General features: G+C 42.5%; 1 protein-coding gene across 1 annotated transcript in view; it reads right to left on the bottom strand.

The window, feature by feature from the left end:
- The window catches only part of atp1a2a (ATPase Na+/K+ transporting subunit alpha 2a), a 63,389-nt gene that overhangs the window by 32,919 nt on the left and 12,470 nt on the right, over window positions 1-18,000 (bottom strand). The window contains exons 5-13 of the mRNA XM_056292487.1: window positions 13,710-13,823; window positions 13,063-13,197; window positions 11,680-11,797; window positions 10,736-11,004; window positions 7,700-7,898; window positions 5,800-5,909; window positions 2,557-2,691; window positions 1,246-1,325; window positions 81-190 (exon numbers count right to left, since the gene is read on the bottom strand). Of these exons, the coding sequence (XP_056148462.1) occupies window positions 81-190; window positions 1,246-1,325; window positions 2,557-2,691; window positions 5,800-5,909; window positions 7,700-7,898; window positions 10,736-11,004; window positions 11,680-11,797; window positions 13,063-13,197; window positions 13,710-13,823 (1,270 nt within the window). The remainder of the gene's footprint in view (window positions 1-80; window positions 191-1,245; window positions 1,326-2,556; window positions 2,692-5,799; window positions 5,910-7,699; window positions 7,899-10,735; window positions 11,005-11,679; window positions 11,798-13,062; window positions 13,198-13,709; window positions 13,824-18,000) is intronic.

The following is an 18,000-nucleotide window of genomic DNA, read 5'->3' as shown; positions in this document are numbered from 1 at the left end:
AGATCGAGATATCAAATTTTGACAGTCCTGGTTGAAAGTTAGTGCCAACCCAAAAAAACCCCCAAAAGAACAATACTTACCGAGCACTCTCTCTCCCAGTCCTCCCAGCTCCATGTAGGCGTTCTGAAAGGCGTCTTTCCAGTTGTCATCCAGGGGAACCTCTTGACCATGGATCATGATGGAACTGCACCTAAAAAAAGCCATTTACATAGAGATTATTATATTTACAAGCAATACCGACAATAATAATTCATTCACTTGCTATAACAATTCAGGATCCCAGAAGGCATGGGCCGAAAGCAAGAAGAAACTGTGAACAGGTTCCCAGTCCAACACACAAACCATTTACACCTATGGGCAACACAGAGCTTCCAAATGACCTGACATAGTATGTCTGTGGGGGGAACCCAAGCAAACATGAGGGGAATGTTCAAACCCACATCAAAGGTATGGGATTCAACCCAGGACCCTCGTACTGAGTCAACAGCGTTAACCACTAAGTTACTATGCTGCCCAACAATAACAATTGTATAGGCTTTCTTTTTAACAAAGTGATAAAAGACTGAGATAAGAGGAACAGAACAGACATAGTAACACACTATCAGCCCTAACAAAAGGAAGGCTGCTGGATCCTTTGAGGCCCACTCAGTAGACCAGAAATAGCACAATATTACATAACAGAAATGCTAGCATAGAAACCAGACTATTCTTAAAAAGTAATGACACTGTTGGCTTAATACACATTTATAAGGTTTTGATTTTTGAGTTTGATATACTTTTATGATCCCAGTATGGAATTTACACTCTGCATTTAACCCATCCTATCTGTGTAGCTAGGAGCAGTGGGCAGCTGCCGTGCAGCACCTGGGGACAAACTCCAGTTCGTCTTGCCATGCCTCAGTCAAGGGCACAGACAGGAGTATTAACCCTAACATGCATGTCTTTTTGATGGTGGGGGAAACCAGAGCACCTGGAGAAAACCCACTGCAGACACAAGGAGAACATGTAAACTCCACACAGAGGATGACCTGGGATGACCCCAAGGTTGGACAACCCCGGGGTTCAAACCTCAGGACCTTCTTGCTGTGAGGCGACAGCGCTAACCATTGCGCCACCATGCTGCCCAATTTGTTGTGTTATTTTGAATACTATGTGCGAAAAAAGACAGGTCACGAAATAATGAGTGAATGTTTGCCTCTTCCTTGCTTGTGGCTAGTGAGATTGATCAGTTATTGATGAACCTACCGGTCCAGGATTCTCTCAGGAGCTCCCTTCATGACAAGAATATGACTGTAGGGATTGTCTTCCATCATGTGGATAGAGAGCTTAAAGGAAGGAGAAAGAGGAGGGGTGATGACCATTGGTGAGGACATCACATGTAAGGTCTCATTCCATAAGGCTACACTAAATATCCATTTTGGTTAAAACAAAATGTTACCCAAAACACAACTATATATACACCCCCCCCCCCGAAACCATCAATGGTGCAGATTAAACGTGCTCAACAAATGAGGAGCAGAATATTAAGACAGATGTAGGAAAAAAAACTTTCAGTACAAGCTTGTATCGCATGTCACGCACTTATCAGGTGCCAATGTGATTAAATTAATGTGATTAAATTAATTTAGTTGCCAATGTGATTTTTTCCTACATATGTGTGTGTGTGTGTGTGTGTGTGTGTGTGTGTGTGTGTGTATGTATGTATGTATATATATATATATATACACACACAACTTTCTGTAAGTTAGCTAGTAACTTCAATAACATTCAACGTTTAGAGTAATATGAAGTTGTCATGGAGTTAAAGCTTCATGTCAGTTTATCAGACAGGATGTAAACTTTTTTTCAAATGATAGCTATCTCATTTAGGAATTAAATTTGATTTCACATCATCGCTGACCTGACTGAGTGCATATGGTGAGTCATGTACACTCTTCCTGTTGATGACTGTGAGAAATGCATTTGACATTCTCCTGTGTGTTTGACAGACACTTCTATGATGTGCGTTTGTGTTACAATACATATTCTCCCAACACCTGGAGGTAGTTTGAATCTCAGCCATCTCACATCTAATCTCAGAAAACCAGAGACCAGACACAAACATGCAATAGGAAAACAAAATCCACGCATCACGGGAAGCCCTGTATTTGTTCCAATCTTGTGTTCTTTGCTGTTATATTAGGCGTGCAGGTGGGGATCGTAGTCTAGACATTGCAGAGAGGGGTGTATGATTCACATGGTGTCAGTTTGAATGCCCGATAGCCTTGGGAAGTAAAGGAAAGTGAATGAGAAACAAACTCCCCTACAGCACTTACTACAGTCAAGCTGCCCTTGAGCAAGACATCGAGGCTCTGAGCCAGTGGAACTGCTCAGCGGCCAATAGCAGAGTGCTGTCGCGCTGAGTAACTCCCAGGTGTCACTGTGCAATAGCTAGGAACGGTCTGCCAACAGATGTTTGGCTGTCATTTCCAAACGTGCGTCACGGAGCATTCACACAGAGCAATACACCGAGGAGCTGACACAGTAATGTTGTGATTTGCCAACAGCCGTGCTTACCTGGTATTTATTGGTGGAGTTGAAGGGGATCTCTGCTACTTTGGGGTTACTGTCTCTCAGATCACGCACACTCCCGCAGCACAGCTCGATGCATTTCAGCAGCGCCGATTCTGATGCGTCCCCTGCTGTGTCCCTCTGGGGGGGGGGGTACATGTACACATGGACAGGCGCACATTAACACAGCAAGCACGCGAATACAAAGTAATGACTGTCATCTGTGGACTGTTGTCTATATTTTTAAAGGCGCAGGACTGTGATTGAAGGAGGTTTAAGAGTTTGTGTGATATTTTTGGCAATAGCAACAGCTGAAAGCCATTCTTTATTGTCAATTTTGAGGAGCAATGAATGTGCGCTGATGGGAAAAAAATTTCTTCAAAGAAGTACATTAACATAAGAGTCAAGAGAAGGAAATAAGAAAGATTGCTAATCATCACCCCGGTTACCACAATGAGTTGTCATAGCAACCGCCAAAGCACAGATAGCCATGCATTATGGCAATTATCAGCAAGGTTAATTGGATCCGGTTGTTTGGTTAAAAAGAAGCTTGTGTATGAAAGAAATTAACATTTGAGGGTTTAAAAATATTTCAACATTTTCCACAAACAGTTGAACATTGTCCTCATTTCAATACTCTATGTACACGTCCATACAAATACACACACATGCACACACACACACATAGAACAGACATTGCAACTTGCCTATGTGGTTGGTCACACACAGAATAAGAAAGAGGCCAATTTCAATTTCACTTGTATGGCTAAGAATTGATTATCTGCTTAGGAGTGATTCCGCATGGACATGCTGTGTTAATGATTTATTTGTATGCTCTGGCAGGGTTGCTCGGTTTTCGATGTGTGACATACATATAAAGTCTTCCATGTGGTGCCCGAATTGGTTAAAAGGTAAATCTCTTTCGCTATGCCCCCACAAAAAGAATAGAATCAACAGAGTGACTGCTCCACAGCAACCCCTTTAAATCATTCACTCTGGGAATCAATTCATTAAAATCTATGTCGCATTGATCGACCTGAAGCAAGGCCCCTCTATATAGGAGGAGCCATCGGAAAACGCGGAGACAAGAGAATCCACTTTTTTCCCTATTTATTCATTCATGAATGGAGGCAAAACAAGGATGCATGCTCTGCGAGATTTGTCCTTGTTTGTGCCTTTCATGAATGAATAACTAGATCAACGAAAATTCCATTTCTCTGTTTTCCCCGAGTGCAGATGTTGACTTGTTCTTGTAATGGCAGCATGCCTCTGGCCTTGACTGCTCTGTTTGAGCACTGTCAGGGGACCGAGACTGTTACTTAAGGCACGGAGGAAGCTCGGTTCACCTCGAGGAACGGGACGGTGGGTTATAGTATCCATGGCAGTCGAGAGGCTGTTACCCCTGGTACTGAGGCTCATGGAGAATTTGCACTGGTCGATCCAGCACAGGTTAGAGAATAGTGCGTGGTAGAACACTGGGAAAGTATTGACTCACTGACCCAGCAGCATGTTTGTGTATCACCGTGTTTCAGTGATTTTCTAGGGTGCATCGGATTTTTCTTGAGCACGTACTGTGCCTGTGTGTGCATGTGCTCCGTGTCTGCGCTAATGTGTGCGTTTGCTCCACCGCAAGGATTTGAGCCTGTGCTTGTGATGTTGACCTGGATCAAACAGTATTGACAAATCATTTTCATGATCAAAAAAACTGCGGCCCACACATTGTAGATAGTTGCCCTCTTCAGGGCTTAGCTGTCTGCATAAAAAGGCTGTGATTATGCAACCACCTTAATTACTCACCACTAGAAGCCTCATTAATGAATGAAAAAAGAAACTTTTTAGCCATATCCTATTGGAAGACAGTATAATGAATTTCTGCACACCAGAAATGCAAAGGCCTTTTTTAAAGATATATTTTTGGCATTTCTGGCCTTTGTTTGATAGGAGAGTAACACAGGGTGAAGAGAGAAGGGGAAGACATGCAGCAAAGGCTCTGAGCCAGATTCAAACCCAGGATGCAGTCCTGTGGTCAGGCCTGAGCCTACATGATATGTACCTAACTGGCTGACCCACCAGGATACCACTGCAAATGTCTTCTTTTAAAATAAAAATTAGGGGGCGTCCGGGTAGCGTAGCGGTCTATTCTCTTGTTTTCCAACACAGGGATCATCGGTTCGAATCCCTGTGTTACCTCTGGCTTGGTCGGGCGTCCCTATAGACACAATTGGCCGTGTCTGTGAGTGTGAAGCTGAATGTGGGTATGTGCCCTGGTTGTGCCTCCTCTGGTCGGTCGGGGTGCCTGTTCGGGGGGGGGGGGGGGAATAGCGTGATCCTCCCATGCAGTACATCCCCCTGGCGAAACTCCTCACTGTCAGGGGAAAAGAAGCGGATTGCGACTTCACATGTATGGAGGAAGCATCTGGTAGTCTGCAGCCCTCCCCGGATCGGCAGAGGGGGTGGAGCAGTGACCAGGACGGCTCGGAAGAGTGGGGCAATTGGACGGGTAAAATTGACAATTGGAGAGAAAAGGGGGAAAATCCAAAAAAAATAAAAATAAAAATAATAAAATTAGTCTGTTCTGTTTATGTGTTCGATGAAGGATGACTTGCTTGACACTTTATCTCATACCTATATTACCTTTCCTTATGTGCAAAATCCCACCCTTTTGGCATGCCATACCGACAAAATCAAAAAGACGTAATTATACCTAGCTCTGTCTGGACCTACCAGTGATATCATTAGACATAACAGAAAACTATGTATAAAAGCACACAGTATATCTGATACTATAGTTCAAATCCCAGTCTTTCCTGGGATACACGGTTTGCATACATTTGTAATCCTGCTCTCACATATCCCTGTGTCCCTGTGTCCCTGGATCAACTGAATTTCTCAACCCAGCTGACATGTTTCACTTGGTCACAAAGTCTTATTTCTTGGGCAAACCAAAAGTGGGATGACCTAACATTTCCATGGTTCACCAGCATGTTTTGATTGATGTGTACCACTAATACTTTGTGAAATGGAGTTTTGGCAGTTCACTGAACAACAGAAAGTAGACAGGGTGACGTTTCACATGCAACAGCATCTGGATTACTGCTGGCATGTCCCAGGGGTATTACTGAGGTGTTTAAATGTGTCAACTCAAAAAGACAAGATTCTGAAGCATCCTGAATGCTGATGGCACGTCCGTGTGCATGTAGATGCAGGGTTAGGGAATGAGCTGTGTATACATGTGTTGGCGATGCATACCGTGAGGATAGGAAGGTGATCCTGGCCAGCTTTGAACTCAGCTCTGTTGCATAGTCCTGCCACGCGAGACAGAGCAGCCCAAGTAGCAGAACTCTTATCAAAACCAGAACCTGAGAACAGAATAGGAGAGGGAACTGTGTCAGACTTTTTTTTTCTTCTCAGTTTTTTTTCTTTTCTTTTTTTTACAGCAGGGACCATGCAGTATTTATGCAACTGACAACACTCTTGGTTCACAGAGAAGCACTGGATATAGTATCTGAAAAACAGAATTGGGGTCAGTTGAGTATAATGATCCCTTTTTTTTTCCAACACTTAAGAGAAATTTCGGTTCCCTCAACTGGAAAATGACATCTATTTTTAAATAGTGTCTCAGAAAATAGAAGCTGTTATAAAATGTCTTGCATGAAAATTTCCTCTAACCCTTAACCCCCTACCACCTACCACTTGTTTGACCTTTGCTCTGCTGCAAGCACCTGCATGTTATTTTTCATTCTTCTTTTAGTCATTAAGCTTTGCATGTCAACTGGGTTACAGTGGTCACTGTTTTTGTAAAAGACAAAAAAAAACATATTAAGCTCAGTAGTAGGAATAAGAATAAGAGACTTGAAGCATACATAAACACAATGGCTAATACAGGCCAGAGGTGCTCAACTCAGAATCCAACACAAGACAAAATGGGGTGCTTGAAGGCACGAGAACCTGCAAAAACTGCATGGCTAGCCGGAACTTTTGAAAAATGAATGTACTTCATTTTTATTCAGCGGTTGGCATTGTTTCAACTGTGCGGTCTCTGTCAGCAATGCCTGCTTTTTCTTCAGGTTCGAAATATGGTTTTTCAGGCCACCACCATGGAAGGCATACACTGTAAATGCAGACTAATCTGTGATTTCACTGGTCCAAACGTATCACATAATTGCCATTTCCCCACCTCATTTCTCTTTTCTCTCATGCTTTCACTCTCTCTCTCTCTCTCTCTTTGCATGTCGTCCTTTCTCTTTCTCTCACGCCTGTCCTAACAGAAAGAGCCAAAAATGCCCCCCCCTAAAAAACAACACTTGCACTCCCTCAACGGTTTGACTCCACATTCATTGGTATGTGCACAACAGTTTAAAACACTTTCAGTTATTGCTAAAAGCTCCTTTGAAATTTGGCTCGGCTCACAGGCTGTTTGGTAGGAGACAGGAACCCGATTGGTTCCGCAGCAGTAGCCTTGCCGAACACTTGGGAACAGACATGCTTTGTGGCTGAGAGTTGTGCCACCCTACGCATACCATTGCTCAATTAATCCAAGCAGTAGTGCACGTGGCAATGTGGGCTGGCTGTGTGAACATTTGACAGATGATGTCAGCAGGTGGTCATACTCTCTCTCTTTCTCTCTCTCCTTCTCTATCTGTTTCTTGCACTCCAACTCTCCTCCTGTCCGCCCCCTTACACATGCTCTCTCTCTATATCTGTATCTGTAAAACTCTTTCTACCTCCCACAATCTCTCCCTCTTTCTCTTTCAATCTTTCTCTCTCTCTGCCTCAGTCTCGCTGCTTCCATTTCCCCCACTACCTACTTTATTTCCCTCATTCTCTCATTCTCCCTGTTCTCTCTCACTCTCACATTTTCCCTGTATAACGCTCTCAATCCCCCCTTCTCTCTCGCTCTCCCCCTTTTTCCCTATATAACTCTCTCAATCCCCGTCCTATCTTTCTCTGCCTCTATCCCTCCACCTCTCACTCTTCTCTTTTTCCTCCTTCCTCTCTCTCTGCTTCTTTGTTGCTCTCTCTTCTTGTCCATCCTTTCTCTTTCTCCCCCTCTTCTTCGACAGCCCCCCCCCTTTACCTTCCAGTCATTCTCTCTGTTTTTCTCCCTCTTCCCTCTTCCCTCTTCCCCCACTCCCCACCCCATCCTCACCAGACTGATCCTCAGTGGTGTCCGCCTCATGGATCTGGTTGTCAAACCACATGTGGGCCACTGTCATGCGGTTCTGGGTCAGGGTGCCAGTCTTGTCAGAGCAGATGGTGGAGGTGGAGCCCAGGGTCTCCACAGCCTCCAGGTTCTTCACCAAGCAGTTCTTCTTCGCCATCCGCTTGGCAGTCAGGGTCAGACACACCTGGGAGAGTAGGGGGGGGGGGTTAAAGGGCAGGGAGGGGAGGGGAGGGAAGGATGGATGATTGCAAGGAGGAGAGGGAGGAAGCAGGTTAAGCACAAGTGTGCATCGGTGCATTCAGTTGAGTGTGTATGAGCGTATGAATTCAAGCACGACACAGGTGCTGTTCAAGCCAGTGCACTTCTTGTGAGCATGTTTGTGTGTGTCTGTGTGTGTGTACATATGCTTTGGTTGTTCAGTTTACGTCCGATTAACAAATAAAACCATGATGAATGGATACATGGATGGATTCACGTGGTGCAGGGGTAATACCAACACACATCAATTCAGACCAACCAGAACTCTCCCTTTATGACACACACACACACACACACACACACACACACACACACACACACACACACACACACACACACACACACACACACACACACACAATATGCTCACTAAAACTCAACTCAAACAAACAGGTGTATTTCTGCCACAACAAAACTCGAGAACCCCAATACAGAAAAGCTAATTGCGTGTGAGTTTTAGAGAACATCATCCAACAGCACCCAGCCACATAGCCTATTAACAATGATATAAGTTCTGCTTAATGGTACATTACAATCGGTGAGCTAGAGGCAGCTATGCATGAGCCCATTGGGTTAGTAGCTTGGTGACATGGTCGCATGAGGTAGTAACACAAGACTGCGTTCCAAACACTCACCAACCATGTACCATTTAGAAAATACTCACTAATATCAAGAAATAACCACAATCCTAAAGTTCTCTTTAGGGTAATTGATTCTGTTATTAATGGTCCTTCCACTTCTCTTTTTGAACCTGATGTTGAGTTGTCCGAAATATTTCTCACTCATTTTGTAAATAAGGTGGAGAATATCAGGTCCCAAATCCAGCCAGGCTCTTGCATTCATTCCATTCCCCATGTTAATTCTGCCTCTTTTACCCAGTTTCAACCAATTATAATTTCAGTGTTAGAGAGTAGTCTCCAATATGAACTGCTCCTCCTGCATCTCAGACATCATTCCCACTAAAGCTGCTCAAGGAGGTAATTTCAACTATCAGCCCCGTTATTCTGCAAATTCTTAATTCTCTGGCCTCAGGTTCTTTTCCAGAGAGTTTAAGCATGCCATTGTTTACCCATTGCTGAAGAAACCTAATTTAGATCCCCTGTCCCTAAGTAATTAAAGACCAATCTCCAAATTGTCTTTTCTATCTAAGGTTCTGGAGAGAGTAATTTCTCCTCAATTGATTTCTTTTATGAACACTAATAGTGTTTTTAACAGTTTCCAGTCTGGTTTCAGAGCACTTCGTAGTACCGAGACAGCTCTAGTTAAGCCCACTAATGACCTACTGCTGACTGCAGACAGAGGTGACTGCTCAATTTTAGTTCCTTTAGACTTAAGTGCTTCCTTTGACACAGTCGATCACATCATCCTCTTACATCGCTTACAGACTTGGGTTGGCATCAAGGGCTCAGCTCTTAGCTCATTATGCTCTTACCTCACCAACAGAACTTTTTCTGTTGTTCTGGGTAACTGTACCTCCTCGATGGCTCAATTGAGTTGTGGTGTCCCTCAAGGCTCAGTTCTTGGCCCCCTTCTCTTTTCTATATACATGCTGCCCCTTGGCCAGGTCATTCAAAATCATGATGTGCTCTACCATCTTTATGCTGTTGACACTCAGCTATACATGCCACTAAAACCCACAGATCCTAGCGCCCTAGCAAATCTCATTACTTGCCTCTCTGACATTAAATCCTGCATCAGCCCTTTTGTTACTAATCTTGGTGGTCTGTCAGGTAGTCTTAAGCAGGCTGCTAGGAATCTTGGGGTAATATTCGATGCCAACCTCGATTTTGATAATCAAATCAAATATGTTGTTCAGTAATGCTTTCTCCAGCTCAAGCTAATCTCCAAAACTAGGTCATTTTTATCAACTACCGATCTGCAAAAACTTGTACATGTTTTTACGTCTTCTGGGCTTGACTATTGTAACACACTTTATTCTGGTATCAGCAAGGGCTCCCTCCACCGTCTGCAGTTGGTACAAAGTGCCGCTGCTTGAATCATTACTGGTACAAAGAGGCATAACCATATCATTCCTGTGCTTGCCTCCCTACGCTGGCTCCCTGTTATATTTCGAATTGAGTTTAAAAATGTGTTGCTCACTTTTAAGGCTTTAAATGGTCTTGCACCTACATACATTTCTGGTTTATTGACCTGGTATATGCCCCCTTGACCATTAAGATCTGCAGATGGAGCCTTGGTGGTTATTCCTAGGTCTCGATTTGTTACAAAGGTTGATTGGGCTTTTGCTGTTAGAGCCCCCACACTATGGAACTCTCTTACTGTCAAACTAAGACAACCCAAGTCTCTAGCGTCTTTTAAATCTCGTCTTAAAACTTTTGTTTTTATGAAGGCTTTTACAAATGTTTGATATTTGTTTTTATTCATTTATACTGTTTTTATTTTTACTCTTAGTTATTTGGTCTCACTCTTATTTTTTGCCTTGACTGGTTTCATTTATTTTAAAAGTATGTTGTTGTTGTATTAAAAATACCTACATAGAGCTACAACTCCACCCACAGCCACAAAACTCCATCTGCGTATGTCCCAAACCCCCTGTGTCATTCAAACCACACCCACAAAGTGCCCTCTCTGCACCTACATGGCAATCTTACTCCATCTACATACCTACACACATAACACAATTCCTTCACTAGCAACTTCTCACTTATCCATATCCATGCATATGCACACACACACACACACACACACACACACACACACACACACACACACACACACACACACACACAAATGCATACTCACAGTGACGGTAGCTAGCAGCCCCTCTGGCACATTGGCTACAATGATACCGATGAGGAAGATGACAGCCTCCAGCCAGGTGTAGCCGAGGATTAGTGACAGGATGAAGAAGGACACGCCCAGAAAAACGGCCACGCCAGTGATGATATGGATGAAGTGCTCAATCTCCATATTGATGGGCGTCTGGCCCACCTCCAGCCCAGAGGCCAAGGTGGCAATGCGACCCATCACCGTGTTGTCCCCCGTTGCTATGACGATGCCATGAGCCGTACCTGCCAAGAGGAGTTGGAAGAAGCATGGTAACTTGCAATGCCTAACAGCATCAGCCAAAAAAATTGAAAAATAAATATCATCAAACTGGATTTGAGATCAGAGGGAATGAGATTAAACTACTAGCTGAATGGCAGATCAGGTTTTCTTTTCTGGTTTTTTTTTTCAGATTCCACTCTGAATTAACATTTCATAACGTTTCACAGTACATGAAAAGCTTCATACAAGGAATACAAGACATCACACATAGCACTTAAACACAATATGGACAAAACATAACACAGGATATATGAAGAATTCAATTGAGAGGAAATATCCACCACTTTAAAAATGTAAAAGATACTGCCACAAAATGATTGACAGCACAAAATTAACTTCCAGTAAGCTAGTCCTTGAACCAAATGATGGTGACTTTTTACAGTTTAGTTGAAAGGCAGCATTTTTTAAAGTTGTCAAATATTAACTTTTTTTTCCCCTACTCTAGGACTTGGAAATTTTGAAGCTCAACACCAAATGTTGATTTACAGGTTGCTCAACTTGTCAGATGAAAACACAGGTGGTTGCATCAGCAGGTAGGAGGTAAAACTCTATGTGCTCAGACAGATGAACAAAAAAAAGGAGACCCTGGGAGAAAATGCGACTAAGCAACTTGTCTTTGTCAGATGTGGCCCACTGACCCTCAACACAGTTGGTGGAAAAGAAGCAGATGTTTCTGGTCTCCAGGGGATTCTCATGGGTGAACTCCGGTGAGCGGGTTTGGGGCTCTGACTCCCCCGTCAGAGAAGAATTGTCCACCTTCACAAAGGGAGAGGCAGAGAATGATAGAGAAGAAAAGGGTGAATGTTATCTGGTGTAACTCAGCTGAACTAGGTAAGAAAGGCAGGGGGCCAAACAGAAGTGAGTTGAGATTAATGGAATGGAAACGAAATAATTCATTGGGTCCCATTTCAGAAATATGCAAAGTGTAAAAAAGTATTGATAGTAAATGGTAGCATACAAAAAGGGCATATGTTTCTTTAGCTGAAGCCACAACAGGACCTCACACTCAGGACATCATTAAGGAAGTGACACAAGACAAGTTTTTCAAAGGTCATATGAAATCTCTTTTATCTGAAATTAATTTACATCTAGTATTTCATACCATGTTTGAGGAAATTCACAAAATAATTCATTTTCAGAGTGTTTATACAAATAATGATTTCTCTTTTCATTATGTCATAAATTTTGCAGCTGTACACTAAGAAAAATGTCAAATGAATAGGGCACGAAATTGAGAATTGATCTTCTACTACCGCATTGAAACTAGCCAACTGCATGTCGATGTCCACATTCTTCTTAAAATGCCTGGTCATGATTTTCTGTCAATCAAATCGAACTCCCTCCCCTAACAAAATCCCACCCGACAGTTTTGTTCATTCAGATGTACATCAAATTGTGTAACTTTACAGTGCTCTAAATACAGCTTTGTGGGACCTTGAAAATAAGGAGTTTTTTTCATGTTTTAGCATATCAGTGCTCCATCTTAAACTATTATCGAAACTTGAAAGGAAGAAAAAACGAAAGAATGAACGAAAGAAAGAACAAGGGGGCATCTGGATGCCATTGCCTACCAACAAGGGGATCGACGGTTCGAATACCCGTCTTACCTCCAGCTTGGTCGGGTGTCTCTACAGACACAATTGGCCATGTCTGCGGGAAGCCAGATGTGGTTATGTGTCCTGGTCACTGCACTAGCACCTCCTTTGGTTGGTCGGGGTGCCTGTTCAGGGGGGAGGGGGAATAGCGTGATCTTCCCACACGCTATGTCCCTCTGCCGAAACGCCTCACTGGCTGGCAACTCCACATGTATCGGAGGAAGCATGTGGTAGTGTGCAGCCCTCCCCGGATCAGCAGAGGGGTTTTAGCAGCAACCAGGATGGCTCGGAAGAGTGGGGTAATTGGCCAAATTCTTTTGGGGAGAAAAGGGGGGGGGTGATAAAAAAAGAAAAAAAAAGACCAAACTCAACTGAGCATTAGAGACCTCCTCGTCCACCAGGGCCAAACCCAGCAGCCCTCCCTACCTTACAGCCACTGGAAGAGATCACCCGTAGGTCAGCTGGGATGCGGTCTCCCCCTTTGATCTCTACCAGATCTCCCTGCACCACAAACTCAGCATTGATCTGCATCTTCTCTCCCTCTCGGATCACCAATGCTTGCTGGCACAGCGAAAGAAAAAGACAGAGTAAAAGAGGCGAAAGATGGGGGGGGGGGTGATTGGAAACACAGAGAGGGATTTAGACAGAGAAAGCCAAACAGAGGGAGACCGCAAGACAAGACATAAAGAGGAAACAGAGGGGATGAAGGTATGTGAAAGAGAGGAAAGAGTGAAAAGGGAAGAGAGAGCGAAAGGGAGAACAGGAATGAGGGATGGAAGAAGACAGTTAGATAGAAAGAAAGATAACGACATAAGGGACAAGAGCTCGAGTAGATTAAAGAATTAGGTAACTGAAGAGCCAGAGGCAAATAGCACTGGAAAGGGAGTGGAGTCTTTTTTTAATCTTTAAGCAAACAAACTCACAAACCAAAGTTAGCTCAAACATTTACTCCTCCCCATTGTGCAAGTTTATTAGCTTTCCACTCTAGCAAATGTGCAAGCCCTACTTGAGGGACCTCTTATTGATTCCTGCAAGTTCTTGAACTACAACCAGGACTCAATACGCCAGTTTACCTGTGGAACCATGTTTTTGAAGGAGTCCATAATACGGGAACTCTTGGCCTCTTGGTAATATGAGAAACACCCAGTGATGATCACCACCGCCGACAGCACCACACCCAGGTACAACTGTCACGGGGGAGGAGCAGAGATGTTAGGGGGAACTGTCAGGCCTCCACTGCTCTGAGTTAGTTCAGGTAAGCAGTGTCTGAGTGTAGCACAGGGATTCAAAAATCACAAACTTTTTTTTTCTCCAAACAGTTAAACTGTAATAGCAAGGTGCAAAGGAAAGGTTTAAAGGGCTAGAGCAACTTTGGGAAGTGCCAGGCAGGCTTGCTGCCTACGCAGCTAGGTTTTATAAAGCAGAGCCTAAACTTGCACAAAATTCTCATATGCGATTCTTCTCATCCCACACGATTCATTCAACATCTATCGAGGTAAACAGCTGTCTCTCAATCCCAGAAATCAACCGAACCAAGAACCGAGACTTTAATCTGAGCCCATTAAGAGATGCTCTCTGAAGCTGCTCTCCTGAAATCAAGCCGGAGGCAGACTTTCTAGATTCATACCATTGCTGTTGTGTGAGTCCAGATAACACTAATTTGGGTATTTTTGATTTTCCTATCTGATGAAAAGTTTTGAGGGATTCTTTTATGAGGCTGTAGAAGATCGATTAACCCAGTTCCTAACTGGCTTGAGCTCTATGGATTTTATTCAACATGTTAATGGGCCGACTCATAACCGCGGTCACATGTTGGATCTAATTATCACTCATGGTCTAAGGATTGATGTATCTTCTGTAATTGACTTGGCAATCTCAGACCATGACTGTATTTTTTTCTCTGCATTGTTATCATTATCTAGCCTTGTTACTGAGCGAGTTGTTAGGAAATGTTATCTTACCTCTGAAGTTGCTGAAAACTTCACAAATAATATTAATAATATTCCCCCACAGACCCTTCCTTCCTCTTGTGATGATTTAGTCAATAATTTTAATAATAATATGAAGATTACGACTGACAATATAGCACCAGCCAAACTTAAGATGATTAAATCTAAACAGAAACCACCAGAGCTAGGAAAACTAGAGAGCTAAGAAAACTGTAGAAAAGCTGAGTGTCAATGAGGTAAAAAAAATAAGCTCAGAGTCAATTATGACATTTTTAAAGAACATCTCACTATCTTCAACAATGCAATTACAAAAGCAAGATAAGCTCATTTCTCAAAGCTGATTTCTAAAAATCACAACAATCTCAGAATGCTTTTCTCAACTATTGACAGCCTCATAAATCCAGCCCCAAAAAGCTACCCTTTCATCACCTCAACATAAAAATGTGAAGAGTTTGCAGCATTTTTCAGAGACAAGATAACAAAAATCAGGTTGAATCTAAACCATGTTTTACAGAATGTGCATGAGCCCATCTTTGGAGACCTTCCCTCTGCCTAAGACTGCCATGAATGATTTTGCTGCTGTTGATAAAGAAATGCTCAGGAACGAAGTAATGCAACTAAAACCCTCCACCTGCTCACTTGACCCTATCCCCACCACCTTTGTAAGACTGTGTTTAATTGTTTAGAGGGTGAAGTGATAGCGATTGTAAATCACACCCTGGTGACTGGTATTTTCCCCTGGCACTGAAAACTGCTACTGTGAAACCTCTACTAAAGAAAAGTCACCTGGATCCTTAAATTCTTAACAATTTCAGGCCAATTTCAAAACTTTCTTTTGTAAGCAAAATTCTAGAAAAATTTGCATTTAAACGGCTAGGATTACCTAAATTTCAGCTGTTTATTTGAGAAGTTTCAATCTGGCTTTCCTCCTCACCACAGCATTGAGACTGCACTAGATAAAGTTGTAAATGACCTGAGAATGAACGTGGATGACAAATAGTAATACTTTTAGACTTAAGCGCTGCTTTTGATACAGTCGATCATGAAATCCTTATTAACAGATGACAGGAGTGTGATAGCCTCTCTGGCTCAGTTTTAGATTGGTTTAGGACTTCTCTGTCCGGCAGAGAGAATTTTGTCTCCTTTGGTGACCACTCCTCGGCTAACACTTGCATAACATGCTACATTCTGAGACCTGTGTTGTTCAGTCTCTATATGCTGCTACTGGGAAATATCTTCAGAGAACACGGGATCAATTTTCACAGATATGCCAATGATACACAACTGTACATCTCTATATCACCCAATGACATCAGCCCTATTGATAAACTGGTTCAATGCATTGACCATATCAACTTGAGGATGTCACATAATTTCTTGCAATTGAACCAACATAAGACCGAGGTTTTAATGTTCAGAACAAAACTTCAAATCCCTGGCAAAAACGCCGAGCCCCTAGCAAAAATCTTGGTGTGCTTCTAAGACTGTGAGTGCAACAGGGTTATCAAATCAATCTCATAAAATTAGTCCCATAAATTCATTAACCATTAATTTTGGTGTTTGTTATTTTATAATTAAACTACTCAAATTGACAGAATAATCAAATTAGTCTCATTAAATCAGTCTCATAAAATAAGTCTCATGAATCAGTCTAAAAAATTTATCAACCATTAATTTTGGTGTTCAAGCTGATGGAATAATCAATGTTGCACCGACTGGAGTACTTTGATTGACAGGGGAAGGCTTCAATAAATATTGCCACAAAACAGGCAGGACAAAGACTTACTTCAATGAAAACAATTTATTAGAACAATCAATAAAGCGAATCAACTAATACTAATCAACACTAAGTAATACTGATCAGGTACAATTAATGATGAGTAGCAATTTAATAATCAAGGCATAAAGGGTGATATGAGGTAGTGAGGCTATGCAAATATTATATGAGTGTAGGAGTGTGTGTGTGTGTGTGTGTATGCCTGTCTGTGTGTGTGTGTGTCTGTGTGTGTGCATGCGTGCACGTGTGCGTTATTGCACACGGCAAGCAAATGATGCCAAAAGAGCAAAGGGAGGCTGTGTTTGTGAGAGAGAGACTGCGTGCAGCTGCGTAGGCAAGATGGCGCGCAGTGGAGTGTAATAAGATTGAGGTAAAAGGGTTAGTAAGAGATAGAGAGAGCTAGAGAGAGATCACAAGTACAATCTATCTACCAAAGTAGCAAACAAAAGAAACCAAAATGAAAATTAAAAGTAGCAAATGAACACAAGGAAAGCAGACGGTCCATCTAGCAAACTCTATGTGGATCAGTGTGCACAACTGAATAGCAAATGACTTCAACCAATAGTACTTTTCTCAAGTAACAAGGGGAGAATCAAACAAAAGAAAAAGGGTATCTCTGAGTGCTGTGCATGCACAGTCCACAGCGAAAGAGCGTAAACTTCAAAACTGCCGTCATTTTATGGGTGAAATTGCGTCACTGGATATAGTATAACTGTAACCAATAATACTATAGTGTAAGGTGGGCAGCACTGGTCTCCACAAGACCCTGATTTGAATTTTGAATCTCACATCAGTAATCTCACTAAAACAGTCTTTTATCACCTTAGAAATATCACTAAACTGCCACCGTTTCTCTCCCAGGAAGATACTGAGTTACTTATGCATGCTTTTATCACTAGCAGGCTTGATTACTGCAACGCTCTCCTATCTGGTCTACCTAAGAAAGCTATAAATAAGCTACAGACCATTCAGAATGCAGCACGTGTACTGACCAAGACCAGAAGGCGAGCATAAATATCACCTGTCCTAAAGATAGATAGCTAGTCAATTTATTGTCCTCCGTTAGAGGAAATTTGTTGTTGAAGTCCCTTCGTTGGTTGCCTGTCAGTTTTAGAATAGATTTTAAGATCCTTTTATTGGTGTTCAAATCACTCTATGGACTAACACCTGAACACTTGTCAGACACGCTTTTAATGTATGCTCCCTCTAGATCACTCAGATCCTCTGACACTGGCCTTTTACACTGGCGTTTTGACACTGGCATTCTCTTGTTGAGGACAAAGAACTACAGGGAGGCGGCATTTAGTGTCTGTGGTCCTCATCTCTGGAACAGCCTGCCAGAGGAGCTGAGGGCATCACAATCTGTTAAGACCTTCAAAAGAAATCTTAAGACATGCCTTTTTCTTGTAGCATTCTCTTAATCAATTCTATTTTAGGCTACCATCTTCTACATTGCTTCACTGGTCTCTCTGTTCTACCATGTCTCTTATTTCCTATATTATCACTTCCTTATAATACCCTTTATTTTTAGAGTTGGGGCCAATCCAATCCAATATCGGTATCGGGTGCCAATACTGATGTAATTCATCCATCGGATATCAGACCGACGTTACCAATCCACGACCGATCCAGATTCCA

This window comes from Lampris incognitus, chromosome 14, assembly GCF_029633865.1.
Source record: "Lampris incognitus isolate fLamInc1 chromosome 14, fLamInc1.hap2, whole genome shotgun sequence".
NCBI classification, from domain to species: domain Eukaryota; kingdom Metazoa; phylum Chordata; class Actinopteri; order Lampriformes; family Lampridae; genus Lampris; species Lampris incognitus.
This window is presented reverse-complemented; position numbering and strand designations above follow the sequence as displayed.